The sequence below is a fragment of the Heteronotia binoei genome, chromosome 2 (assembly GCF_032191835.1).
Source record: "Heteronotia binoei isolate CCM8104 ecotype False Entrance Well chromosome 2, APGP_CSIRO_Hbin_v1, whole genome shotgun sequence".
NCBI classification, from domain to species: Eukaryota; Metazoa; Chordata; class Lepidosauria; order Squamata; family Gekkonidae; genus Heteronotia; species Heteronotia binoei.
This window is the reverse complement of record NC_083224.1, coordinates 39,526,414-39,536,614: the sequence shown is the minus strand read 5'-3', so window position 1 is coordinate 39,536,614 and position 10,201 is coordinate 39,526,414. Positions and strand designations below refer to the sequence as shown.

Genomic DNA, 10,201 nt, shown 5'->3' with positions numbered 1-10,201 from the left:
AGGCCTCTTTGCCGCACAGTCTGTTCAGAAAGGAAATATGTATTCTGTGGGTCTTCTTTTTCTTCCTCTGCAAGTGTTAATTCTGGAACCTTTCATAAAATGTAAGATTCAGGAGACAAATGCTCTTCTTCTTTCCCCCCCCCCTCCCTGTCATGTGCTTAGGTGAAGTTTTTAAGAAAAAGGCACTGAGAAATCTACCACAATCAAATACGGTTACTTTTCCTTAGTTTAAAAATTAAAAAAAGCAAAAAAGCTAGGAGCTGAGAGAATCTTCAGCTCCCAAGTTAAGAGCTGTATCTGCACTCATTCTTTCAGCCTGTTTCTTTACATAGCTGTGTAGATTGTGGTAAAAGGCAAGCAAAACCTACATAGGTGTGACAGATACATGACCCCGCTGATGCAGAAACTGAAATCCATCAGCTTGCTTGCTGGATGCATGGTATGTGACCCAAAAATCAAGGTAATGATGGTCAAAGAATGAGAAGTTGTTTCATTTCCCATTCTTCTACCCTGAAACTTTCAATGGGCCCAGAAAATATATAATCTGGGTTAATTTTAAGCATATCTGGCATCCACAGTGAAGTATTAAGATGTGGTTCCATGCCATGCATTTTTTTTGGGGGGGGGGAGGGTGGTCATGAGTCCCCTTGCTATTTAAGCTAATGATCCATGTCAAAAAGGGTTTTTTTGGCTCCACCTTCTCTCATTTCTTAAGCTTATTAATGCTAGCTGTAATCTCTCTCCTCTCTCACCTTCCTCTCTCAGACAGACAAATGGATGCTCCATCTGATATGTGTGTTGCTGAGCACTACCATCTATACCACAGGTTCGGATACTGAATGTTTGAATGCTACAGTGTGTGAAATAACTCATCACACGTACAAACATAGCATGTCAAGAGAAAGCTAGGCTAGGAGAAGCTGTGCTATGTCCTAGTTTTTCATGCAAAAGGTTTGTTTTTAAAAATACAGTTCAGTTCTCTACCTACTATTTGAAATGGTACAGTTCAGCATGAATCACATGGACCTTCTACTTGCCTGCAATCCCATGGTGATAATAATTTTACCAACAAGTTCACTCATTCTCCTTCAATTCACCAGGTCCCTCTTCCTGAAAAGGTTTGCCCTGGAGAATTCTGGCAGTAGGGCTAACCATACACCTAACAAGCGAGCAAATGACCTAGAGATACTCTTCAAATACCAACAATGGGTGAATGCTAAGGTTGTTCAAAGCACTACTGTTTTTTTGTAATGAGTACAGACATTCTTTGCATCATCACAAATACTTTTCAGTTCAGAGTAGATTTCCCAGTGCTCATACATCGATGCGTATTTGATACATACTGTTTAATTGTCAGGCATGATTTCATTTATAATAAATTAATGGGCACAATTCACCGGGAAGTTCTTGGGCACACCATGTTTTGAAAGGAACGAGGACTGTGCAGAAGGGCAACTGGTTTATGTACCAAGCCCTGTTCATTTCAGCGGGGCATGCCCTGGAATCTTTTCCCAATAAGCTGTGCTGACACATTTGTTTGCAGTTGGGCACAGAAACATGAGCTAGAACTACACTATCACAAATAGAAGGAAAAAAAATGCTTTTTTGAGCATATTATATGCTTAGCTTTAATTACTCCCTTTCTATAAGAAATTCGTAGGACTTTGGCGATTCACACTCAAAAGTTAGATATTTTATGACACTTTTGAACTGATCTGTCAAAAGCAACCCCATAAAATGCTACTTGAAAGGTTTCAACTAGGTGTACAAGAGCTTTGCCCTTCACGTTTGACAACACAAGGCAATGGGGGGGGGCTTTGGTTACAAGGAGAGTTGCACCAATTGTGATTTTCCAGGTGTTTTTTTTTAAAATGATAAAATTCATGCAAGTGCTGCCTATAAACCGAATGTATCACTTTGGATATAGGGCTATGTGTTTGCTTTCCTGATTATGAAAAATACAACTCCTTTGAAAACTTTTTTTACATGAAAGAATCGACTTAATATGCAGCATGGAAGTTACTATAATTACTTTATCAAAAATCATTTTTTCCCTGAATTCTTCTGGTTTTTGTTTAAAAAAACATTTGTGCTGATGATGGACATGACAGACTCGTAACACAGACAGTTGAGGGGTGTTCCCTGCAGATGACCTAAGCACTCTGGTTTTGCTTCGGTGTAGCACTTCAGCACAGAGGTGGTCCTTTACTGGATCAGGCCACAACACTTGGCTCCTTATGAAGTCCTCTGTTGAGGCAGACCTGCCCACCTTAAAACCCAAGGAAGTGTTGCCAATACAATAATGGTTTCCCCAATTTTAGGCATGTTAATACAGCAAGAGTTCAGTGAGACTCATTTCATAATCTGGGAGGGACCATGGTTCAGTGGTAGAACCTCTGCTTTACATGCAGAAGGTCCCAGTTTCAATCCCTGGCATCTCTAGATGGAGAGACCAGGTAGCAGGTGATGTGAAAGACCTCTGCCTGAGACTCCGGAGAGCTACTGCTAATCTGAGTGAACAATACTGACCTTGATGGACTACTGGCCTGGTTCAGAATAAGGCAGCTTCATGTATTCATAGTAAGTGTGCTTCAAACCTCTTTGCTGCATGATTACTTCCTGGGAGTCACTCGTTCATTAGAAGTAACTCAACTCTCCTGAGTATACTTATTTAGTAGGGGACTTCTCTTTACTGGATTGTGAAATGTGCAAAACGCTGGTAAATGATTTTCAGGAATTGGTACTTTATGAATCGGCTCTTCTGATAGTACTTTTTATGTAGAGGTAATTGGGAGGGGGTTACTTTATGTGACTATGCATGGGACAAAATTGAACCACCTTATCTGGCCTGAAGTTTCTTTAATCTGATATTACTGGCATCCTGATATGCAAAACCTCTTTCTGTTTTGATGTGAGTCAATATGACAGTGGTGTAAGGGCCTCTCTGGAAACATCCTAATAGAATAGAAAGCATTTGGATAATTGAGCAGGAGTGCAAAATATCCAAGCCTACATACAATATTGTGCAAAGAACTGACTAACACAACAAGGATAACAACCCCAGAACAATTTCTAAGATGTACATGTGCTTATTGCTTTTGTCCGTGCATGCTGCATGCATTAGAGACGGAAGTACAGTACAGCTTGTACGGACAACAGTTACATTCAGGACCAACCAACAGCTATTCGACACTGGAAAGGCAGCTAAATTACAAAATGGGTTATATCCAGGTGGTGGGTGGCCTTTTTCAGGGATGCAATGTGTTACTTAGAGTTTCTTTTCAGAATTAAGTTCCAAGGCCTGTTGCATGCAAGTAGCTACACAGTTAAGAAGGTGCAATGAACCCCACTTATAACACCCATGGCAAAAAAAAAAAAAGCTTAATCAGTTGTACTGAAGCCAACCTCACTATTACCATTTTTTTTAAAAAAAAGAAAAATCTTCCTTTAAAACAGTGAAAATCTTGTGTACAAGCTAATTTTTCAGGTGCTTCCCTTTTCAGAGAGCTGCTCCTGACTTTTTAACTAGGTACTCATTAGAAAAGCATCTTTCTAAGTCTCTTCCTGAAGGAATGGATAGAGTCCTATTTGGTAAGTGGAAAAACACATGTTTTTGTTTTTGTTTTCCCTACACTGATTTTAACATAATGTTCTGTGCTTTGGACTGCATCAATTTCTGTGAGTTTTTCATGAACTTGTATCTTTCAAATACGTTTCCAGGTGCTACTTTTTGTATGGCAACAAACTAAGGTTTCTGCTCATACCGTCTGCCTGCATCAAACAATATCCCGGAGTCCACGCCAATGTGTCTGGTATAAGAAGAGTGCACTGTACTCTGAAAAGAGAAGTCAAACTTTCAATGACACATAGATTACAGTAACAATGGACACAACATTAAGTGGTATCATCACAGTTAATCGCAGTTCGTTACCAAGAAGGTAACAAATCACAGATGTGACGAGGCACAAATCAAGATAGTGCTTTTTTTTAAAGTGCTAGATTTTTTTTAAAAAATACATTCTCTCTGCTTCTCTACTCCACTTATTTTTTCCCCAAAAAAGCAATCATAAAATCAACATAAAGTGCTTTTTAATACCGACAAAATTAAATGGTACTACATTTAATATAACAGTATAAGTTATAAATCCAAGCTGGTGCTGCTGATTATCGTTTTGATTGGTCAGTTTAAAAATGAAACAGCTGAAACTATTTAAGATGTTAGCTTCAGTTCTTTTCCCGTTTATGCCTTATATCTGCAAAACTCCACTGGAGCTGATCTTGATTTATCCCAATCCAAATGGAAGGAGAATCAGGTTCATTGCTTAGGGACAACTCTCTCTCTCTCTCTTTTGCATATTTATGTATGTATGTATTTAACACTTGCATATCTTTTCATTCTACACTATTTAAGTGCAAAATGTTGCAGAAGGATTCTTCTAGCCTGGTGAACAGATAGGGTACAAGCACTGAAAGGATGTGCATATATACTTAGGGTGGAGCCATCAGATGCCTTTTCCTGCTATTTATTTTAGCTGCCTTTGTGCAGGAGCTGTTCTCCAAGCCCAGTATGGACTCCCATCTCAATGCTGCCTTTTTTTTTTTTACCCCACTGAGAATCTTCAATGGCTGTGCTTTCCTTTTGTTCACCAATCTGTTGGTGTTTGGTAAATACCGCACTAAGGATACCCCTTCCACACAAACAGAAAAGGGTGAGAACCAAATTGCTTGTTCACTTCCAAGAAGGCCATCAGAATTCTGTGTCATTCATCATAAGAACATAAGAATGCCTTCAGGAGATTCCTAATTTTGGACAGCTCCTTCATGCACCCCCCACTGTCTTTTCCATTGAAAATTGCTTTCCTAGTTTTAAAAAACTCCTAATCTCAGTTCTGGTGTTACTTTTAGAAGTATTAAGTGCAAATTCCACTTAATTTTGATGGGATGGAAGTGTGTTTTGGGTTCAGAATACAAGTGGTGCAACTCACCCTGCTGATAATTTAAAAAAATAAAACTGCCCGTCTCAGTATATATTAAGCACACACAGAGAATTTGAACAGTTTATTTCTCTAGAACACTCAGTTCAGTAAAACTGCAAACTAACCATAAACCTATCCAAGCCCACCCTGTTACCTTTTGACCTTGTATATCCATCAGAGAAAAAGGCATAGATGGGGATGTTTGGAACAGTTGCCCCTAAGCAAAAAAGTGATAAGAGTTTCATATCTACCAATTTTGTTCCAGTATTTGACTAGGCTGCCTTGGCCTCCTTTAAGGGGTAATGTAAATTAGATTACTGGCATTGCCACAAAAAGAGGTTCATCACAAAGAAGGAGCAAATGGAATATTTGGTCACATTGACTTCAATGAAGGAAGTAAAAGGAGATCAAAGTATGACCAAGGTGCACCATCTTCAGTTTGACTGATGACCATAGCTGGACTGGGGGGCAAAACATTGCAGTGGTTCCAGAGGAGGTCTTATCTCTAGCCCACTTTTAGGGCATTCTCTTGGCTTTTACAAAACAGGTGGCTTGTTTCAGTCAAAAGTTCATGCCATGCAGAAGCTCTTCTTTGTGTGTCGAGTGTAAAGGCATTCCTTTTTTTTTATTTATGCTTTCAACAAAAGTTCTGGAGCATGTCAGATATTTTGATCACGTGTATTCCCATGTCCTCCTGCTCCGCTCGGCAATATGTGAACCTCGGGTGAAATGTGATTGTCTAATTTGATACTTCCCTGGTTACCACGGGTTCTTCCAGTGATACTCTCCATTGAATAAAGGCAATTCTGCCCTATGAGTTTGGGTGAGGAGGGTAAAGCAGCAGTCTCTAAGTGGTTCTTCTCTGTTCTAAAAACATTATCTCTTTGCCTTAAATAGCCACTGTTTGAAATGCTGTATTTGGGACTTGTATTTCCAGGTGGAGCTTTCGGAGGGCTTGAGTCATACAGCAGTTGACCTTCATCATCAGTGTCAGCATCAATATATTTATGTATCCCGGCATCATGAAAGTTGAAAACTATCGCTGTCTGCTTCTCTGGTGATTTTGTGGGTGTTTTTGTACTTGCTGTAGTGTACAGAGAGGTTTCTGGGCTCATCAAGGATCGATCAGAATGTATGGAACTATCTGTAGTCATACTTGGAACTCCCCTGTTCTTAAGGGAGTCTGGATATATTCTCAGGACATTTGATGCTGTTGATCCTATCGAGCGGACATCCTCCTCCATAAAGTTAACCTTCAGAGATCTTAGTTTCAGAGGATTAGTAACCTTTATGGAACTTTTGGGGCTTTCTATGAAAAAGGTAGAGCAGTGACCACTTTCTAGAGTTGGTTTTATCTCCATGAATTTAGCCCCACTTCCTTCTAGCCGATATTGATCATGAACTGGATTTATGCCACCTTTGCAAGGCAGTGTAGTTAAGGGACTGTGGGAATATCTTCCGGAGTCAGGAAAATCTGTTGCACAGCTTATGTAACTGTCAATGCTTGACATGCTCCTCATGTCAATAATTCCATCAGCACGCGTGGTCAACAAAGGAACCATTGGGCCAGGAATCGTCTCCATTTCAAGTTCTTCTTTTTGCTTGGTGGATTGACCTAATTCTTTAGTGTTAAGATTTGGCTGAGACTGAGCTTTGGCCATTTTGTTGTACATGTCTTCCAGCTGTTGGACATTCAGATGCTGAGGACTGGAAGAAGAACGTGCTTTTTCAGGTGACCCTTGTTGTTCCTTTGCCTCTAACGATTTGTTAGAGCTGGTTTCAGACAGTGATCTTTTGGCCCATTTCCACTTGTTTGGGGATAAACGATTGTCCTGAACTTTATCCTTCTTCCCTGCATTGTCTGCCTTCTTTTCCACCACTATGTCCATCAGTTCTATACTACGGGCAAAAGCATCCTTCATATTCATGGACACAATGCTGCCATTTCTTTTGGCCCTTTCAAGGGCTTCTCTGCGCTTGATGGCTTTCTCCTGCCTCTTCTGTTCTTTGTAGAACTCAGAAAAGTTATTTACAATGATTGGGATAGGAAGGGCAATCACCAAGACACCAGCAATACAGCACAACCCGCCAACAATCTTACCTAAGAGTGTTTTAGGGTAGATATCGCCATAGCCAACTGTCGTCATGGTTATTGTTGCCCACCAGAAAGATGCTGGGATGCTTTTGAATTTTGTATCATCCTCATCTTTTTCTGCGAAAAAAACTAAGCTGGAAAAGATCATAATGCCCATGGCCAGAAATAAAATTAGCAGTCCCAGTTCATTGTAGCTTCTCCTTAGTGTAAATCCCAAGGACTGCAAACCTGTAGAGTGCCGGGCAAGCTTCAAAATTCTAAGTATCCTCATGATACGAAATATCTGAACCACCCGGCGTACGTTCTGGAACTGAAGTACACTTTTGTTTGATTCTGTGAGGAAGATGGTGACATAGTAGGGTAAGATGGCTAACAAGTCAATGGCATTCAGTGGACCTTTAAAAAACTTCCACTTCTTCGGTGAGGAGAGGAACCGTAAGAGGTATTCCATTGTAAACCATGCAATGCAAACTGCCTCCACGTGGGCCAGTTGGGGATTATCTGTGGGATTACCATATTCATCCAAGCCTTGGAGTTCAGGGAGGGTGTTGAGTGACAAGGCAATTGTAGAGAGGACAATGAACATGATGGAAATGATTGCCAAAATCTGCAAAGAAAGAGAAACTGGTTAATACTGCTGAAAAAGATTAAAATATTTAGCACTTGGTTATAGCGTCCTTTGGCTTTCTGCCCTCACTTTCACAAGTGGCTAAAAACATGCAACAATCCAAATTCAGGATTGTAGGGTTTTTTTTTAAGGAAAACAGTAAATGAAAGCTTGGTGTTCTAGTGTGCTCTTGTTACAACACTGGAATCATAGAGTGGTAGTACTGGAAGCATTTGTCAGTAACCTGTTTTTCCAGACCATAGTAAAGGACTGATGTCCGATCAGAAAAATGGTTTCTCTTGGTAATGAACTAATTATTGCACTTTTCTAAAGGATTGATAAAAAAATACTGGTTTTTAAAGCTGATCAATCTATAAAGTGATCCCTTTAAAACATGCTATATGGGTGTAATGATCTGTATGCAACTTTCAGAACTTGCAACTATAGGAACTCTCAAAGCTAAGTCTTTGAGGTAGAAGTCATGGTTTGAAGTTCTAAAAAAAGTGTAGAAACTATGCTGCATTCATATCTGGCAACCCACTCTCAGGGGATTTTTCTACATTCTCTGTTATTTTTAATCCCACTTTATTTTATATCCCACCTTCCCCTGCAAGTGAGCTCAGGGTGGTCGCAATAACCATATCCTGAAAACAATGTGAATTTTGTTTACTTTCATCCTATGTGTGCAGTCTGTGGGTTCTATCACCCTTTCCCAAAATAATTCATGTATTTGATGATGTAGGCTGTTGTCTAGGAAAGTTCAGGCTGCAATACATTGGCTAGTTTCTAAGCAACCTTGAATACTCATCACCTTTCCAGCAACGGAGATTCCATGACAGCCATAATACATTAGATTCTGTGCATATTTTCCTACTAGGACAATCTAAAATGGAACAAACCTAAAAAGAGCTTTTGTAACAGAACCTGCCATTCTGAAGGACCAGGTTAATAATGGTAACATTGCTCAATGATGGTGATAAAAATTACCAAAATGTCCAATTTAAATATCCACAACATTCTGTCAATGTTCAACATAATTTTAGAATTGTAGAAGCCTTCATTTATTTTTAGTTTAACAAAAACTTATTACTTGGCCCAAAATATCCCTACTTGGATACTAAAAGCACATTCCTGGGATTCTGTTAGGGGAAATACACTGAGGGAGCGATCCTAAACAGGTCTACCCAGAACATGACTCAGTTCGGCTTACTACCAGGATAATGTTCTAAGAGTTGCACTGTAAATTACTGCAGTGGCGACCACCTTGGATTTCTCACAGACACCATTTCCCTCAATCTTTTGGATGGTCACCCCAATCCAATCCCTCTCACATAACAAATCTTTCTAAAACTTGGTGATGGTACCCTACTGTTCTATTTCTAGCCAGCATGGTGCAATGGTCAGAGTACTGGAGAATAGGATCTGGAGACATTGATTCCAGTTCCCACTGCCAACTTTCTGGGTGACATTTGGCCAGCCACAGACACTCAGCCTAACCTACCTCAAAGGGTTGTGATGACAAAATGAAGGAGAGGAGAACAACATAAACTGCTTTGGGTTTCCTCTGGGGAATGGGTTTCCCACTAAAACAACATGCCTACTATCAGCCTTAACAATCTCTCTCTCTCTGTATATGTAGGTCAGGATATCACACTTACCACCAGAGCCTTGACCATTTCTCCTCACAGTTCCTCTCCCTCACACACAAAGACATCAGCACAAAGGGTAGCCCAGCCCCCTTTAATAACAGGCCTTCACTCACACAGAGTTATTGAGGTTGGGGCTCACACACTGCCACCATTCACATGCTGCCGCCATTTATTCATATCCTATTTTATATATACTAAGATATTAAATTGTTTGTGTGTTTCTTTCCCTTTGATACTCAGCCCACAGGGTTAGACAAAACAAAAAGTAAACTTTTATTTATGGTATTAACACTGAAGAAAGTAAAGTAAAAGTTACAACATTTCACTTCCATTGAACTCTTGAGCTGGAATACTTCGGTTACAAATTGACTATTTTCAATTTGTAAACCACTCTTCTCCACAGTTTCACTTAGTCAGATATCCTAATTTTCCTCTCAACTTCCCCACTGCCAACTCCCAAAAGCATTCTGTCATCTGGCACGGGTTACTCGGAGGGAGAGGTAGTACCTAGCCTGTCCATCATAGGGAGAAGGTCAGTGTATTAATGAAGCAAAGACAATAAAATAAAGTGGCATGGAGATGAATTTTGTTTCCAAATGCCACTTCTTTGATTTTTCTAGATGCATACAGAATAGCCTCATACACACTGCCCAAGGTGTGCTTGCTAAAATCTGAGAATTAGAAAGGATAGATTGTAACCTAAATTTAGGATGTAAAATATAGAAATTACTACAAATGTAATCAGAAGAATTCTCAGCCTGTATGATGTGCAGCAAGCATCATACCTGGCCAGTAGCACAGGTATGATGCTTGCTGCACATATACATTTGCATTGCCACAGATGTCTTGTCAGGGGTACAATGCAATACTCAGT

At 39.9% G+C, this 10,201-nt stretch overlaps 1 protein-coding gene across 1 annotated transcript in view; it reads right to left on the bottom strand.

Moving 5' to 3' along the window:
* Positions 1-5,045: 5,045 nt before the first annotated feature.
* Positions 5,046-10,201, bottom strand: part of KCNB1 (potassium voltage-gated channel subfamily B member 1) — a 294,074-nt gene continuing 288,918 nt past the window's right edge. Inside the window, exon 2 of the mRNA XM_060230834.1 lies at positions 5,046-7,678. Within this exon, the coding sequence (XP_060086817.1) occupies positions 5,636-7,678 (2,043 nt within the window). The 3' untranslated portion in view covers positions 5,046-5,635. The remainder of the gene's footprint in view (positions 7,679-10,201) is intronic.